Source organism: Phascolarctos cinereus, unplaced genomic scaffold (assembly GCF_003287225.1).
Source record: "Phascolarctos cinereus isolate Bilbo 61053 unplaced genomic scaffold, phaCin_HiC Scaffold_726;HRSCAF=1367, whole genome shotgun sequence".
Classification (NCBI taxonomy): domain Eukaryota; kingdom Metazoa; phylum Chordata; class Mammalia; order Diprotodontia; family Phascolarctidae; genus Phascolarctos; species Phascolarctos cinereus.
Window position 1 is genome coordinate 391093649 of NW_027556098.1, and position 19015 is coordinate 391112663.

General features: G+C 35.5%; 1 protein-coding gene across 2 annotated transcripts in view; it reads right to left on the reverse strand.

The window, feature by feature from the left end:
* Positions 1 to 19015, reverse strand: part of KIF1B (kinesin family member 1B) — a 185890-nt gene that overhangs the window by 90340 nt on the left and 76535 nt on the right. For both annotated transcript variants that reach the window (XM_020974134.2, XM_020974125.2), the window contains 7 exons: positions 18351 to 18430; positions 15692 to 15767; positions 10147 to 10226; positions 9514 to 9620; positions 8525 to 8608; positions 5988 to 6168; positions 5550 to 5622 (listed from right to left, as the gene is read on the reverse strand). In XM_020974134.2, the coding sequence (XP_020829793.1) occupies positions 5550 to 5622; positions 5988 to 6168; positions 8525 to 8608; positions 9514 to 9620; positions 10147 to 10226; positions 15692 to 15767; positions 18351 to 18430 (681 nt within the window). The remainder of the gene's footprint in view (positions 1 to 5549; positions 5623 to 5987; positions 6169 to 8524; positions 8609 to 9513; positions 9621 to 10146; positions 10227 to 15691; positions 15768 to 18350; positions 18431 to 19015) is intronic.

Sequence of the window (19015 nt, forward strand, 5' to 3'; positions counted from 1 at the left end):
ATTTCTGGTGTGGAAAATCCCTCTATCAAAGCATCACCTTATTTGTAACTTACAGTCTTAGAAAAATGACTGGGGAACTGAGACATTAACTGTAAAAGTTAATTGCAAAGTTGCCTACATGCCGTATTGTGGTTCAAGATGATTTCCTTTGCTTGATTCATTTCTTGTCGCTGAATTATCTTAAAAACTAAAACAGGGCTTCTGTGGATATGCAAATTGTTTTCTACAGACTTCTCCCAGGATTCTCTCTGACAAAGAAGCCTAAGAACTTGACAACTACATTTCTGGATGAATTAAATTTAAGCTACTTTTTCAAGGTATGGATTGAGTTGTGCTAATTTTTTCCCTTCTTTTTCCTCTTTAAAAAGTACTATTTGTTGTTCTAAATCATTATTGATTAGAGAAATGGAAACTAAAACAACTCTAAGGCCCCACCTCACACCTATCAGATTGGCTAATATGACAAAAAAGAAAAATGATAAATTTTGGAGGGGATGTGGGAAAATTGGGATATTGATGCATTGTTGGTGGAGTTTTGAACTGATCCAACCATTCTGGGGAGCAATTTGGAATTATGCCCCAAAGGCTATAAAACTATGCATACCCTCTGATCCAGCAATATCACTGCTAGGTCTGTACCCCAAACAGATCGAGGAAAATGGAAAAGGACCTATGTACTCAAACAATATTTATAGCAGCGCTTTTTGTGGTGGCTAAGAATTGGAAATTGAGGAGGTGCCCATCAATTAAGGAATGGATGAATGAGTTGTGGTGTATGATTTTAATGGAATATTATTATGCTGTAAAAAATGAGAAAGCAAGATGATTTTAGAAAAACTTGGAATGACTTATACGAACTGATGGAAAGTGAAGTGAGCAGAACCAGGAGAACATTGTACACAGTAACAACAATATTATACGATGAAGAATTATGAATGACTTAGCTATTCTTAGCAATATCATCCAAGATAATCCAAAGGACTCATGATGAAAAATGCTATTATCCTCCAGAGAAAGAACTGATGTTATCTGAATACAAAAATTAAGCTCACTCTTCTTCTTTCTTCCTTTATTCCTTCCTCCCTTTCTTTTTCCTTTCCAGACTTCTTACACAAAATGACTAACATGGAATAATTTACATGCTTGCACATGTATAACCTATATCAAATTGCTTACTGTCTTAGGCATGAAGGAGGGGAGAGAGTGAGGGATAGAATTCTGAATTCAAAATAAACAAAAAGAATGTTAAAAATTGTTTTTACATGCAATTGGAGAAGAAATAAAATATTTTTTAAAAGTGCTATTTGTGAAATCAGATAGCTCTCTGAGAAGGGGATGTACTGGGAAAAACTATGATGATGTAAAAAACTAAAAGATATTAATTCTTTTTTTTATGAACATAAATTAAACCTCTGTATGCATTTTGTGTTTTCTACTTGCATTCTGATCTCTCTTTACAAAGCTTTTAGTCGATTTTTAAAAAATGAGATTTCCTGGAATATGGTGTTTAGACTTCTTGCTCATATTTTCTGCAAGACCAACAATTCTCAGACTACCTCATCAAGTTCTGTCACTTTGGTTTGTAGAGGTAAGAAGTATTTTTCCAGTTGATTCTTTTAAAAAAAATATATATATATATGTACACACACACACACACACACACACACACACAATTGTTCTTCCAACCCTCCATTTTGGGTGGGCTTTCTTCTTTTATTTTTTTATTTTGCTCTGCCCAGGCCATTTTATTATTTCTCAGAGTCCAATGCTGTGTTAAGATTTTCTACCACCTTTTCTCTTCATTTGAATTTCAAATCATCTTACTGTATGCTGCCTTCAATGGTCTATTTTTATACTGGATATTCCTTTATATTTCTTACTGAAATCCTAAATTATTCTGGAAGTTCCTGAAGTTATTCCATATTCTTTTTGGGAGGGTAGAGGAGGGAGAGGTCCTAGTTGTTGCTGAAGTCTTGTTCTTTCACACCAGCAATTTCTTTGCTTTCTTTTATCCTATAATACCCATACTACAGGTAGGTCACCATAAGGTCAAATAACAAATCCCATGAAGTAGTCACAATATTCAAATTTGCCCTGCATATTTCTATTGGCCTGAAACCAGTGACTGTATTCGACATAATTATAAATTCAAATAGTATAAATTCCAATATATGCAATTACTATGGGATTCATTATTTGAACTAATCCAGACTTTATTATATTTATTCATTGTACTGGGTGAAGAAGTGTTTTTGTTTACCCATTTCTTCAGTTTCTTAGCTTCCCTTTCAGATCTTTCCCATAAGGATTTCTCTCCCTCTTTTTTTTAAAATTAAGTATATTTGTTGCTTTTCTTGAAGTGACATAAAGGAGCAGAGTTTGCTTATGAATTAATTACTCATCCATATAGCCAAAGTCTCTAATAATGTTATTGTTAATCATAACAATAACTATATCTAACATAGTATTTTAAGGTTTATGACACTTTCATCACAACAACCTAGGAAGCAGGCAGTGTAACTATTATTACTACCATTTCAATGATAAGGAAACTTAGGCTTAATGTTGTCCAGGGTCAGAGAGCTAATACATGGTAGAGCCTGGAACGAAACTCTGGTTTTGGGATGGCAAGGAAAATGCTACACCTTTCGAATACAATGTTAATTAACTGTTTTTCTTCCTTACTCCATTTGTACTTCTTTCTTTCTAATATTCCTACAAGTGTTTAAGGATAAAGTGAGTACCAACTACTTTAGAAAATGGCAAGTATTCTCACTCCTGAACCCATTAATTGTTTGAGTAGAAAATTTTACATTCAAAGCCTTTAAAACAAAAACTACAGAACAATGAAGATAATCCAAATCAAGCCCAGAGAAAGATTATAATCAATGCCAGTAGCTGAGATTTCAATGCTAATCTCAGGCGAGAACTACTTATTTGGTTTCATTTATTATGTTTTAAAACATACTTCTAAAACTGTGACATTCATGGATGTTTAACAGAATGCCAAAAACAAACATTACTCTAGCCCTTCTACCAAATCCTCTATGAGACAGATTCAGGATTCATTAAACACTCAGCCCTGGGTAGAAATACAATAGTAGACTCCCAGACAGAGCCCTTACGTGAGGGGACAACTAATATGAGTAGATCTCAAATTACACAGAGATCCTGACACGCCAAGAGAAAGTCTAAACCACTTAGCAACCAGTGTAGAAGAGGAGTTATTTATAATTCAGGAACAATAATGCAACAACTATAAACCACAGAAAATTAGATAATATCCCACCAATGTGTCCAGCTTGAGAATATAGCAAGTTAAAACTGTGGGACCTGGATTTTTCTTTTACATTATTATTTAAAAGTACTACATACCACACATACTATACACAAAGTTTATTAAGCTTCTTCTGGGTAAAGAAGCCCTAGGACCATGTTTGACACTTTCTTGTATCTTCAATGTCTAGAACATCATTTTGTATATATTGGCTGATAATAAACATATATCTATTTTATAAATAAGAGATATGGAAACAACTTATGTGTTATTATTAACTGAGCTGTTTATAAAATACTGGCTTGCTATCAGGAGCTAATAATAGTGGTAATCAAACCCTCAACACATTACTATTCAGAATAATAATAATGATGATGATAATAATAGCTATCATTTTTATAGTGCTTTAAGATTTGCAATGTGCTTTTACAAATATTAACTTATTTTATCCTTGAAACAACCCTGGTAGTGCAGTATTACTATAATTCTCATTTCACAGGTGAGGAAACCGAGGCAGTCTAAGGTGAAGTGACTTGCCCAGGGTCACAAACCAAGTAAATGACTGAGGCCTGATCTAAACCTTGATCTTCCTAACTCATGGCCCAGCACTCTAACCACTGCACCACCTAGTTGCTTCATGAGAACTAAACCATTTAACAACTAAACATATCTTCCAGAAATTTTTTCTATATTTAGAGAACCAAAGGAACACCAATGTTTTATACTATTACAATAATAGTGTTATCACATCTGCCCTTTTTTGTTCTCTGCAGCACACTACAGAAATTTCATTAGATCATGTTACCATACTGAGATAACGCTTCCTTCATATACCATAAACCATTTTAAATTATTGAAAATTCTGTCCCCTCCCAGGAGGACTTTTCATAGTCACTTCCCACAAGCTAAACGTACTTCACCTGCCCTTCCTCCACCCCATGTAATTCTCCTTTACCCTCAATTCCCTTTTTAACTTGACTGAAGTTGCCAAGATCACACACTGACTTCAACCCCATGCCAAGTATGACCATTGTGCCATATTGAAAAAGCTGCTACAGCTCAAGGATTCTGAGCTTTCCTTTGTCAGAACTTTTCTGCCAAATTCAGAAGGTGGATATGAGACTGTTACATGTTACACATTACTGTGAAAGGCAATCTTTACCGCCTTAGAGTTAGGGGAAAAAAGTAAACAATTATCTCCTTTCCTCAATTCTCCCTTCACCTTAAAAAAAAAAAGTTAAAATTGCAAATTCCTAAAAAATCATGCCTGGTCTCTTGAGGTTATTCTGTTACCTCAATTTTATCTATCAACACATCCAGAAGCTTCTTCTAACCAGACTTCAGGTAACTGAACTAAAAATGAAGCTCTCTTCAAGAGAGCAAGTTTCTGTAAATCATAAAAACTAGCTAAGCTCAGAGGTACATAGACCACTGTTGACATACTTGGGACTTAAGTTTACTGGATGAGCAGCTAACCATTCAACTACTTCCTTCATAGTTAAATGTGGCTAAAAAAAAAAAAGACTTTGCTCTTCATTCCTGCTTTGGTTTTTCATACCTTGACCCTATATCACCATATAAAGTGACAATAAACCCTGGCAGAGGATTCAGACTCCATGCAGGGGTAGGAAAGAGGTTAAAACATGCAACTGTGCAGCAACATTTTCAGACACAATATATTTAAAAAACAAAACAAAACAAAAAACCCCAGCACAAGAAAATCATAACCGAGTCAGCCCAAGAAGATAGAATTAGTAACTTCATGTGATCAAAAACAAAACCAAGGCAAACATCCACCAAGTTAAAAAATTCACATCAGTTATGACTGGTAAGACCACTGAGGATTCAAATCCAAAGACAACTCAGCTACTTGAAAGAAAATCTTTGCTACCCAGGAAAAGCCCCACTGCTTCCCCCAAAAGGCTTGGGGCTGACTGAAAGAAACTCTCAAGAGGCCCAAATCTTCCTGCAGAGTTTTTCAGGTTGAGTTTAATAGGCATAGGGTAGTTCTCACTAAGGAAAAAGTGTACTAGTCAGTGTTTCTTAAACTGTGGGTTGCGACCCCATATGGGGTCCCACCATCACAACCCATAGATTAAGAAGTGCTGACGGCGTTGCAAATGGAAAAAGTTTAAGAAGGCCTCTACTAGACTATGGTATCAGTGACATCTCAGAGGCATATCCTGAGCCAATACACATCTGTGGCATCAGTCATGGCAGAAAGGCTGTGCAAGGCTACTAATTTAGTGGATTAGGACAGGCAGGTGCCTACCAGTCTCTGCTGCTCCAATAAGAGGTCAGCTTCTTCTTTCTCTTTCTTATACAAGATTTCCATTTCCTGGAGCCTATAAAACAAGAGAAGGGGAAAAGAATCAAACTGGAGGCAGAAAATTAAGCAACTCCACAGAGTTACATTAAAAAGTCTCTTTTGACAGATTGCACACAAAATCTTTATTGCTGCATTTTTGTTATTTTACTCAGTCCATACAAACTAGTACAATAGAAAACCCAAAAATCAGGTGAACCTTAAGATCTATTCCAGCTCTAAGATACTATAATTCCTATTATTTCCTTTAGAAGACCCATCTTTAAGTGTGTGGCCTAGGAAATGAAGACATGGCCATGAATAGCTCTTCTAGCCTTCTCCAATGATTACTTTAACAAACTGAATATCAGGATGACTAATCAAAACAAGGAATTTACAGATTACCTTTTTTCCATCTCCTGTTTCATATCAATGCCTTGTTTCTCTAGAAGCTCTCTCTGGGCAAATGTCCAGTCGACTGGTTCAGAAGGTGTCTCAGCTGATGGAGTCTTTTCACGCTCGGCCCGTGCTTGCTCCGGATGGTTGAAACGAAAAACGTGATTTTTACCCATGATGATGCGATTTCCTAGCATAAAATAAAATCAGACTTAGAGAACCTCAGAGAATCAACTAAAAAACCTGTCAAAACAACAACTTTACTCAAGTTGCAGGATGTAAAATAAACCTACACAAGTCATCAGCACTTTCTATATATATTATCAACAAATCTAGCAGGAAGAGATAGAAAGAGAAATTCCATTCAAAGTAACCACAGACAGTATAAAATCCTTGGGAGTCTACCTGCCAAAAGATACCCAGGAACTACATGAACAAAAAGATAAAACACTTTTCACATAAATAAAGACAAATCTAAACATCTGGAGAAAAATTAATTGCTCATGGGTAGGCTAAGTCAATATAATCAAAATGACAGTTCTACCTAAATTAATTTACTTACTCAGTGCCATACCCATCAAACTACCAAAGAAGTATTTTTAAAGACCTAGGAAAAAGGGGCAGCTAGGTGGTGCAGTGGATAGAGCACCAGCCCTGAAGTCAGGAGTATCTGAGTTCAAATTCGGCCTCAGACCAAACACTTGACACTTACTAGCTGTGTGACCCTGGGCAAGTCACTTAACCTCAACTGCCTAAAATTAAAAAAAAAAAAAAAAGAAAAAGATCTAGGAAAAAAAAATAAAATTCATCTGGAAGAACAAATGATCAAGAATATCGAGAGAATAAATGAAAAAAAATGTAAAGGTAGCCTAACAGAACCAGATTTCAAACTATTTTTACAAAGCAGTAATCATCAAAACAATCTGATACTAGCCAAGAAATAGAGATTGATTAGTGGAATCGATTAGGCCCACAATACACATAGTAAATAACTATAGTAATATAGTGCTCAATAAACCCAAAGATCCAAATCGGGGGGGGGGGCAAGAACTCATTATTTGACAAAAAATGCTGGGAAAACCAGAAAGCAGTCTGACAGAAATCAGACATACATCAACATCTCACACCATATACCAAGATAAGCTTAAAATGGGGACATGATTTAGACATAAAGGGTAATATCACAAGCAAATTAGGGAAACATGGAAGAAATTATCTATCAGATCTCTGGATGAGGAAAGAGTTTATGACCAAATAAGAGACAGAGAAGATCACAGGAAATAAAATGGATAATTCTGATTACATGAAATTAAAAACTTTTCATACAAACAAAACCAATGTAGCCAAAATTAGAAGGAAAGCAGGAAACTGGGGGAAAAATTTTTACAGTAGGTTTCTCTGATAAAGGCTTTATTTCTCAAATATACAGAGAACTGAGCCAAATTTATAAAAATAAGAACCATTCCCCCATTGATAAATGGTGAATGGATATGAATGGGCAGTTTTCCAAAGGAAAAAAAATCAAAGGTATCAATAGTCATATAATATCTCATATCATGCTCTAAATGATTATTGACTAGAGAAATGCAAATTAAAACAGCTCAAAACTGTTCAAAGCTCACTTCACACCTATCAGATTGGCCAAGATGACAGAAAAGGAAAATAACAAATACAGGAGAGGATGCAGAAAAATAGTGATACTAACATATTTCTGGTAGACCTGTGAACTGGTTCAACCATTCTGGAGAACAATCTGGAACTATGCCCAAAAGGCGAGAAAGTTGCACATACTCTTTGACCCAGCAATACCACTACTAGGTCTGAATCTCAAAGAGACAAATGAAGAAGGAAAGGATCCGTATGTAGAAAAATACTTATAGCAATATTTATTTAAATTTATAGAAATGATGAGGGGGGATAGTTTCAGAAAAATCTAGGAAGACTTAAATAACTGAAGCAAGCAGAACCAGGAGAACATTGTACACAGTAATAGCAATATCGTACAATGATCAAATGTGAAAGACTTAGCTATTCTGATCAATTCAATGATCCAAGATTAATTCCAAAGGACTGATAAAAAAAAAAACCACTATCCACCTCCAGAAAGAGAACTGGTCAACTATGAGTGAAGACTGAAGCATATTGTTTTTCACTTTATTTTTCTTGCTCTTTTTTTCCAACATGATTAATACAGAACTATATTTTATACAAGTTTAACATACTATGGTGGGTACCACACTGCTTTGCCTTTTCAATGGGTGTGGGAAACTGGAGGGAGGGAGAGAATTTGGAACTCAAAATTTAAAAAAAAAAAGAGCAAAACAATAAAATCAGGATTAGGAAACCATTCAAAAATACAATTAACAAATATCTGCAACCTCCCTTTGTCTACTAAAGGAAGAAACAGAGTAGACTATATATACACAAACATCTCACTTTAGCCCACTGCTTTCAATAAAAAGACAAAATCAAAGTATTATTCATACAAGCTTCTACCTGAAACATAATATTTGTATTAGGAGCTTTAAGAATCTGTCCACACTTACCTGAGCGTAGCTGTACATGCTGTACAACCCTCTTGCCATTGACATAAGTTTCAGAGCGCTCACAAGGTTCCAAAGTCACAATAACTACAAGAAAGGTAAAATGGAGTTAGGATTACAAACCCATTGCACTGAGTACTGGAAGTATTCCTGAACTCAGTGAATTCCAAATGCAGAATAAAGAACCTAGCTCTCACTCAAAGCCCCTTTACAATAATATAAAACTATGACCATGTCATTGCTAGACTAAATTCATTGAACTATCTAAGAGCATAAAGTAACTATATTCCAATTTAATCTTTGTGACAAGATTAAAGAGAGGAATAGCACCCATTAAAGTTACATAAATTATGTGAACTACTGCTAAAATAGCAGAATGAATAGGCTGGAATAGAAGTTTTTTTTTTTAAATCTCCTTTGGGTAATGAAAAAGCGAATACAGTCTTAAGCATCATCTAAAAACAGTTCCCTCAAGAAAGCAGGAAACAGAAAGGAGGGATGTCCTGAAGAGGAAGAGTTAGGTAAACATCTGAAATCTTGAAGCAACTAAGGACTATAACATTTTGACTGAGGAAGAATGAACAGAGCACAAAAGTACTGATTTTTTTTTTAGCTTAGGATAAGTGAGGATTGGAACTTTTTTTCCCTTTTCACATAAAATAAAAATCAAGTCCACTGAGTAAAAGCCTAGATGGAGTTCCTGCAGGCCTCTGTCGATGTCAATTTGCCTTCTGCCTTCCTTTCTATGAAATCATCACTATTCAGGGCCATACTCAGCTGCCTATACACTCTTCAGTGGCTGGCAGGGCAACAGAGCTCCACTTTGTTGAGGTCATTTTCATGTAAAAAGCTACACCGGCCCCTGCATTTCTAAGGAAACCAGGGTTCTCCACTATGGATAATACGCTATGCTGACTCTAAAGACAATGTTAGGGAAAACTCTATCTGGGCTTTTCAGAATAGAGAATAAAACTGAAATCAAGGATGCTCACCTTCACCATTCTGATTTCTCTCACTCCGGAAGATACAGTGCTCCTCTTTAATGTGAGCCCCACTAAGCACTATATCTTGGCGTCGTTCAGCATCTGCTTGGCCAACCCTGCATCAAAAAGAAAATGTTTCCCAGGAACAATGGGGCACAAGAAACAGGAGAAAACAGACATGTTCATGGCATTACCCAGTTTCTAATTAAATACTGGGTTAAGATCAGTATTAAAAACTGCATATTAAAATTATATTTTAGTATATCATAAAGATCTAGTATCAAAAAAATTTGAATCAAAGTGATTTGGCACATTAAGGTGAGCAGCTCAATGTTTCAAGAAGGCAAACAAGACTTTAAGCTTCCTTGATAACACTGAAAATGCTTTTAAGAATATTATTACCCAATGTCTTACAGGGGGAAATTACCCATAACAGGAGTCATCATGGAGACTACATTAGCAAAGAGCATTTTGTAACTTGAGAAGGGTTAAAGGGCCAGTTTCAGACAAACTACTTCAAAAAGAAAAAAAGGGCAATTCACAAAAATGAGTTTTTCAAAGGAGAACATCACTCTAGTTATTAAATCAGCTATTTAATAAGTAAAATAAAGCCTTACTAAAAAAAAGAAAAAAAATATTTACCGTGTAATGCCATCTTTGATGTAGTAAAGCAAGCATTCAGACATGAGTGGATCTTCATTGAGGTTAACAAGATGTGGTGTCTGAAAAATATTACAAACATTCTCAATCCAGAAGAAGATTAAAGCATTCCTTAGAGGGCCAGCTGGAGCTAACTAGATCCCACAAGAGACTAATGGTTTATCTCTTCTTTTCCCATCAGTGTACAAAAGGAACTTTCTTTGCCACCAGAACAAACTGTGGCAGTTCCATAATAAGGCAAAATTTCTTCATGTTACACCTTGTCAATATGCTCAAATTAATTTTCTTAAAAATGGAAATTTTTAAAATAATAGTAGAGATTAATTTTAGAGAGAGACAAAGCATAAGAGGCATGAGACAGGTTGATTTCATGGATTAAGCTAACTCAGTTCCAATTCTTAGAAAGAAAAAGTGAAAACGTCTACAAAATACTACACAAATAAGGTATGTAGTAAAACAAACTCAATCCTCATAGTCACAAAATATGCCCAATTATTTTCCTTTATTCCTCTCTACCTTCTGCTACTTCTCCTCAAGTACATTCTGTGGCTTTGGTTTAGTATAATAATCTAAGTTAGAAAGAAAAATCTAAATGAATGATACTTGTTAATATAAGCATATATGTTTATTTAGAAGACCTTTTCACCCATTTCTACAATGTTTCTAAAACTCTTTAAAACCAACCTTCTTTGGTGAAAATACCCCACTGGAATCCACAAATAAGTCACATGGTCTTGGGGTAAAAATCTAACCAGGGTAAGGCAGCAAGATATGAAGAACAAAAGAAGAGTTAGAGGGCAGTTAAAGAAATGAAAGCAGGAAAGAGGGTGCAGAGGTTCCCAAAGAATAACAAAAAGCCACTTCCCCCAAACCAGAAACTAACACTATAATAGGTAAAAAATGGGAATATTTGGATATAAAACTTTGGAATTAGATCCTAGGAATCATCAGAACTCCTCTGGAAGTTCAGACTACTGTCCATATGTATTATATTTAATAAGTCACTTAACAATGAAGCAGTTTTACAATCCTATGTGTGAAATATATACAAGAGAATGTTTTATTTAAAAGATTTTTTTAAAGTCCTGTTCTGAAAGCTCCATAGTACCATCCATTAAGGAAATTGCAAGAGCTATATGGACAGCAGTTTTAAAGTCAAAAGATATATCCTCAAAGTGACAAAAGGGGGATAGCAACTCAAGAAACCGAAATCAAGCAAGTAGCTTCCAAAACTTAGTTTTGATCACTTCCATGGGCATCAATCATTTCCCTTTCTCATGAAGTTTATTTAGAAAGCCCAAGTAAAATATGAAGGGAACGTTAGGAAATGATAGGATTTCAGTTAGTGTTTTATAACTCATGTTAAATGCAACTGTTGTTTTCAAAAATCAAACAGTACAAAAGATTCCTTTTCTAGATCATAAGGAAATCTCTAGGTCCCATGTAGACTCCACCTAAATTTTATCAAACATAGCCTTGTGCAAGTTTCCCCAAATGTTATAGCTAAATAAACAAAGCCCACTTAAGAAGAAATTTAAGCTACTAACACTTGGTAATCTAAATTAATATATCAAAAAGACTTTTTGCCTAGCCTTAAAATGTTTCTAAAATTTCTTGAAACCAATCTACTTTAGTCAGCCAACAAGCATTATTTAATTAAATTGGAATTTATTTTATTTTCATCTCCAAATTCTCTTTCTCTCCAAATTTGATGCTAGAAAAAAAAAAACAAACTAGTCCCAACATGTAAAGTTAAGTAAAACAAACTCCTGCATTAGCTATGTTAAATAAAACACACACACAAATACAAGTGCCTTAGTCTGCATTCTGACTCCATCCCCTCTCTGTCAAGAAGTTAGCCACGTGCTGTGGAACTGCGGTTGGTCACTGCATCGATCAGAGCCTCTAAGTCTTTCAAGGCCGTTTTGTCTTTACAATATTTCAGCAAGCATTTACTAACTGCTTGCTTGTGTGTGTCGCAGCGTGCCAAATGCAGATAATAACAAAAAATGAAAAAAACAAACAAACATCCATGTCCTCAAATCAAAAAGCATTTATTAAGTGCCTATGACGTGCCAAGCACTATATGCTAAATCCTGGAGATTCAAAGAAAGTCAAAAGCAATTTCAGTTCTCAAGGAGTTCATATTTTAATAGGGAGGCAATATGCAAAAAAAAAGTATATAAAAGATATACAGAACAAAAACGTAGTGTAATCTGAGGGAAGGCACTAGCAGATGGGCATGGGGAATGGGAAGGACCAGGAATGACCTCTGTGAGAAGGTGGGATTTGAGCTTCAGGGAAACCAGCAGAGGAGGCCTGAGTGAAGATAAAGAACATCCCAGGCATGAGTGAAAAGGCATGGAGGCAAGAGATGGAGCATCTTGTTCAAGAAATAGCAAGAAGGGAAGCTTCCCTGGATTATAAAATATGTAGAGGAGTAAGGCGTAGGTAGATTTGAAATATAGGAAGGAGTTAATTTGTGAAAGGCTTTAAAAACCAAATAGGATTTTATTCTAGAGGTAAAATGGAGCCACTAGAATTTACTGAGTAGAGGGATAGAGGTGATATGGTCAGAGCTGCATTTTAGGAAGTTCACTTTGGCAGCTGAATAGAGGATAGACTGGAGTGGGGAGAAACTTTAGGCAAGGAAACCAATGAGAAAGCTATTGCAATAGCTTAGGAATGATGTGGTGGAAGCTGTATGAGTGGAGAGAAGGGATGTAAACTAGAAATGTTGTGAAGATGGAAACAATAAGACTTAGCAGGAGATTGGGTGTATGGAGTAAGTGTGAGAGAAGTTAAGGATGACACTGAGGTTGTGAACATTCATGACTATGAATATGATGGTGCCCTTGATAGTAACAGGAATTTGGGAAGAGGTGAGGATTTTGGGAAAAACAGAATGAGCTCTATTGTGGACACACTGAATTTTAGATATCCAAGAGGCAGTTGGTGATGCAAGCCTGGAGTTTAAGAGAGGTTAGGGCTGTATATACAGATCTGGGAATTATCTACACAGAAATGATAATTGAGTCCATGTGAGTTCATGAGATCACCAAGTGAGATAGACCAGAGGGAGAGGAAAAGAGGGACCAGTACAGACCTTTCAGGATACTCATGATCAGCAGACATAATATGAACGATGACCCTTCAACAATGGAGACTGAGGAGAGGTCTGATAGGTAGCTAAAAATCCTAGAGAAAGCAGTGTCATGAACACCAAGAGCTAGCTAGTATTCAGAAGGGTGACTGACAATGTCAAAAGCTTTGAAGGATGAGGATTGAAAAAAGACATTAGAACTGGCAATTAAGAAATCATTGGTAACATTAGACAGCAGTTTTTAGTGGAATGATGAGTTTGGAAGCCAGTTTGCAGAAAATTTAGAAGAGACTGGGAGGAGAGGAAGTAAAAGAACCTAATGTAGATGATTTTCTCAGGGAGTTTAAATGAGAAAGAATTTCAGAGACAAGGGATGACAGACGAAATGATAGGTTTTTTAAGGATGGGGGAGATATGGGTAGGATTGTAGGTAGCAGAGAAGCCAGTAAATAGGAAGAAACTGAAGAATGCTGAGAGAAAGAGAGGATGATACAGGGCAATCTGCTAGAGAAAACTGGATGGAATAGGATCATTTGTGCATGTAGAGAGGTTTATCTTGGCAAGAAAAATCACTTCTTTAATATAAGAAAGGAATGAAGGAGGATATACTGAGGGACTCTGAGTCCTGTGGAATGAGAAAGAGGAGCTTTCAATTTTTTCATGAGAGTATAAAGCAAGGTTCAGCTAAAAAAAAAAACCCACCAGAATTAGCCCCTGTAAGTAAGGTGGATTTTTGTTACTCTGTCTTATAGTTTAGTTCCCAGGCTCCATGGCCATAACAATCTCTAGTTTCCAGATGTTAGGTAATATTTCTCAGGCTCATGACTTATAAACATCTCATCACGTTTGCACAGCATTATATAATGATAAATAATATAAACATTTGTGCTTAAATTGTATATATCCACTGCGACTGCACAGTGAGATATAACAATGAGGTAATGTAAAATTGTGAGGCTACTGTTGGCAATATTCCTTCTTTGTCTGTTGCTTTATAAAGCAAATGGGCACTGGTCAGTGAGTGGGGAACCCATTTTGGGATTTGGGTAATGCCTAAAGGAATGCATGTGCCTGTCTTGATCAGTCCCCATCAAATCTTGGGGGGGTGGGAATCTGTGTGTTTGCCTCAACCAGCCCACGTTGAGGCTTAGGGGAAGCTAGGAGTCATACTCCTATTCTCACCCACCCCTGTGAGATGGGTGATTAGGGAATGCTGCAGGAGTTGGTGCTCCCATTATCAGTATCCCTCTTGAGAAGACTAGACTAGAATAAAGTAAGCTTATTTAACCCCTCCGAAGCTGTCTTCCTGTACTTCTGGCTGCCCAGATCAAGAGTGAACCTGTTAGAGGCTGGAGCCTAAAAACTCCAGTGCTTCCTGTGTTGTTACTTGTCTTATAGCACCTTCTCCTCCCCTCCTCCAAAAAAAGTCACATGGCTTTGAGGGGAAAATCTAATCAAAAGATACAGGAGGTCAACAATAACAACAATTCCCTATCACCAAACCAGAAATGCTAATGATATAAAATTTGCTCTGCTCCCTCTACACTAATATAAGGAGTCCATCTTTAAACCCCTTTAAACATGAGGACAATAGGCAAGTAAGTGTCCAAGGCCAAATCTATCATTCGAACTGAGTGACCAATTAAATAAGTTGTCTTAACCATAAATATTTTATACACTGAATCCTCCTGGTTTGTCATTATCATTAAACACACGCACACATGAACTAAACAGTTAAACAGTAATTTTCAATTATAACTAGGCTACAACATAATAAAAATTCATAAAAAATTTTATAATTGTAAAATAAAAAATACAACAACAGGCTAAAATGGACATTATACAAAATAAACGTTATAACTATGTTTGCTGCAGATGGTTACAAGAATCGTACAAAGGAAAAGCAAAGAAAGGAGGAGATGAGATGGCTAGGGTGGACCTAAAGGGCTTTATATAGTATAGTGATTGGCAGAGGTAGAATTAACTAGTTTCTACACAGCTAATTGTCTAAAAGAACTTCCCTACACAAACCTGGTCGGCTGAAAATTCTTCCAAAGAGTCATCAAATAGGTTTGATAGCCTCTGAGGGAAAAACTACATGAGAGATGAGCCATAGCTGAAGCAACATGGGAAAAAAAAAAACCTTAGCAGGATGATGAATAAATATGGTGGAGTATAAATACGATTTCAATAGCAGACATACTGTCTCAAGTTTGTTATTTATAATTACTAAAGTACAATGCAGAGACACAAGTTGTTCTTGTATTGAAGGCACATCTTAAAATGAAACCAGTAAAATTAAAGCCATATAACAAGATGAAAAGGGATTATCTCAAAGATATGAGCTGCTTGAGTGACTAATACCGAAGAGAGAACTCAGAAAGTAGGAGGTATTTCCATTTGATTAGGACAAATTTTTCCAACCTTTTTCGGTGAAAAGACACCCAGAGTTCCTCCATCTTCCCGAATGGCAACTCCCATTTCAGCTAATAAGGCCTCTCTAGAAAAAGCGAGATAAGCACATCAATGACACATTTTTTATACTTCAGTGGAACTGACACTAAACTGAGAAACGCAGTAAGTGAATCAAAATAAGTTTATGGTACAGAGTTAAACACTCTAGGTATTTAAAGGCTACACTAACAGGATATAAGTTATGGCATTTCCTACCAAGCTACAAAAGCTTTGAATATGACCTGGCAACAAGTAATTTAAAACATTTTAAAAATAATTTTAAAAATCACTCAGCTTTATTGGTAAAAATTATTATAAAGTATCCATTCCAAATACATATTTTAAGCTTATGCATTATAAAAAATGAGCATATGATATAAACTTACTACACAAAATAACACTCTGCAAAACCCTAAAATTAAATCTGAGAAAAACATATCTATGATGGTCAAGAGTAGATGAATTAAATCACAACTTTATTTACAAAAATACTCATCAAGAAGTATTTTTGATAGCTGCCTCAGTCTGCCACAAACTAAATCTTAACTGGGGAGTTTGTTACATTTCCTTAAGTACGTTTATTGAGATAAAAACCAAAGTATTCCGACAAATCTGTCAACTCAGATATTACTTCTTAATCAAAATAAAACAGAAGTCAATTTTAAGAGAAAAAATATCTACTTCATATTGAAAATCTTCACTAAGGCCTCTGGAATAAGGTTGTGTTTTGTTTTAAATAAAAAAGAAATAATGTTTATGAAGATAAGTTTGAGTAAACATTTTGCTTTTACTCTCAGCAACATGTGAGCCTTTATGCACAAATACATTCTCCTAAAAGAGTAGTATTTCTTTTTGTTTTGTTTTGTTTTTAAGAGTAGTATTTCTTCACCAAATAAACAGTTCTATCATCAGAAAATCAATTGGAAGAGAGGTTTATTACCTGGTAATACATTTTTTTCAGCCCCAGCAACTCATGAAGACTGACCTACTGAGGCAGGGAAGAATTGAGATCTGTACCAAGGAAGAAATTACCTACACTGATGAAACGGCTGAACCTCACAAGCATGAATTAAAATATGCTCAATTCACGTACTAAATTAATACATCAGTCAGTACTGCCTCGAAGGGCTTTCAAGAAAGAAAAAAATGTTTTCTGAAAAAAACTTATTTAGAAACAAAAAGTACTTCATTATTGCCTATGAGTAGGGTAGTAAAGAAAAGGGAGGAAAAAAAATTTTGGAAATTAAGTTACGTTTTATTCCCCAAATGATAAATGGCTAAAGCATAGGAACAGGCAGTTTTTCAATGAAGAAGTCATAACTATATATAGTCATATAAAAATGCTTTAAACTATCACTGAACAGAGAAATGCAATTAAAACAACTTTGAGGTATCATCTCACACCTATCAGATTGGCTAAAATGACAAATGTTGGAGGAAATGTGGAAAAATTGGGACACTAATACACTATTGGTGGAACTGTAAACTGATCTAACCATTTTGGAGAGCAATCTGGAATTGTGCCCACAGAATTATAAAATTATGTATACCCTTTGAACCAACGATACCACTATTAGGTCTGTTTCCCAAGTTGATTGGGAAAAAAGGAAAAGAACTTATATGTTTTGAAATATTTATAGCAGCTCTCTTTGTGGTGGCAAAGAACTGAAAACTGAGGGGATGCCCACCAATTAGGGAATGTCTAAATAAGCCATGGTATATGATTATGAAGGAATACTATTGTGTGGCTGATTTTAGAAAAACATGTTAAGACTTGTAAGAAATAACAAAAGGTGAAATGAGCAGAACCAAGAGAACATTATATACAGCAACAGCAATATTGTTAGAACAACTGCGAACAGCTAAGTTATTTTGGGTATTACAAATACTCAAATCAACTACATAGGACCTATGAAGGAAGATACTATTCAGCTCCAGAGAAAGAACTTATAAATAGAAGTGTGTGCATATTTATATGTGTGTGTGTGTGTGTGTGTATATGCACACATATATATAAATATAAAATGGTTTTACATATATGCACATATCTGTGTCTATTGGTGAACTTCTCTAGTGTGGGGTGGGGAGGGAGGGAGAAAAAAAAATAAAAGACCACAGCAGAGAACAAAAGAAAACTCAGAAGGAAGCACAGAAAGGCAGGGTGGCTTTGAAAATGATGTGTAGTATTTATAACATAGTTTTTCGAAAAAGTAAACCGTGTGAAATGGAGATTCATGGTTTCATACTGAAACCTCTCTTTGTATTGTGCTGTATAAATAGATATTTTTTGTTTTTTTGTATTTATGTTCAAAATTTAAATTAAAAAAAAAATCAAGTTAATTTATCCCACATGAAAATTATTCTAGAAAAAAAAGGTAAATGTCAAGAGACACAGGAAAACAGATCTACTTTTAAAATTCCAGGCTCTATCAATATCAATCTATCTTTGCAAATGAAAAAAATTTTACTTTGGTAATCTGCAGTCTTCCATGAATACCTAAAGAGCATTAAAAATTATGCTTACTATGTAACCACAGACTTCATCACAAGTCTGTAATTTTCATTCTATAGTCTAATCCTACTGGTCACACAGACCGGCTCTTAAGTGCTCCTGGCTTTTTTTCCTAACCTCTCCATCCTGATGGCTTCTGTTTTACGAAGCTTCTCTTCCCACGTCTCATTCAATTCAGCAATGATCTTCTCAGATTCCTGAGGGGAGAAAAGTCCACAGCTAAATAAGAAATAACATATGAAAGATAGCCTCCCCACCCAGAGTACTGAGGATTCATACCTGTTAACAAGCCACTAGCATCATACATTGATGACTTCAAGGGCAACAGGAGGGATGGTTTTTAATGTCTTTAATGGCAATTGATGAATAAAGGTTTATTTTACATTTCTGATACCTTTTCATTAAAAAATTTAACACTTAAAAAGAGTTCTATCACTTAAAAAGGTTTGTTAATCCCTTCACTTCTTCAGAATAATCACATATATAGCAAGACTCATTCCATGAGTCAAGGTTTTATTATACAGATGCAGCTTTTCCATTACCCTCATTTTGCCCAAATATGTTCTCTCTTAGAAACAGTTTCTTGACTCTCAATCACCAAACATTCTCAGACTTTTCATTTGAAAAATACTGCACAGGGCAAACCAAATGTTATCTAACCATAGCATTAAAATGCAAGAGAAGATAGGTCTTCCCCAAAGGAACTCTCACCAATCATAAAACAGCAGCAGCACTAAGAAACTTAAGCTTCAATCGACTGCTGTAGTATGTGAAAGATACAT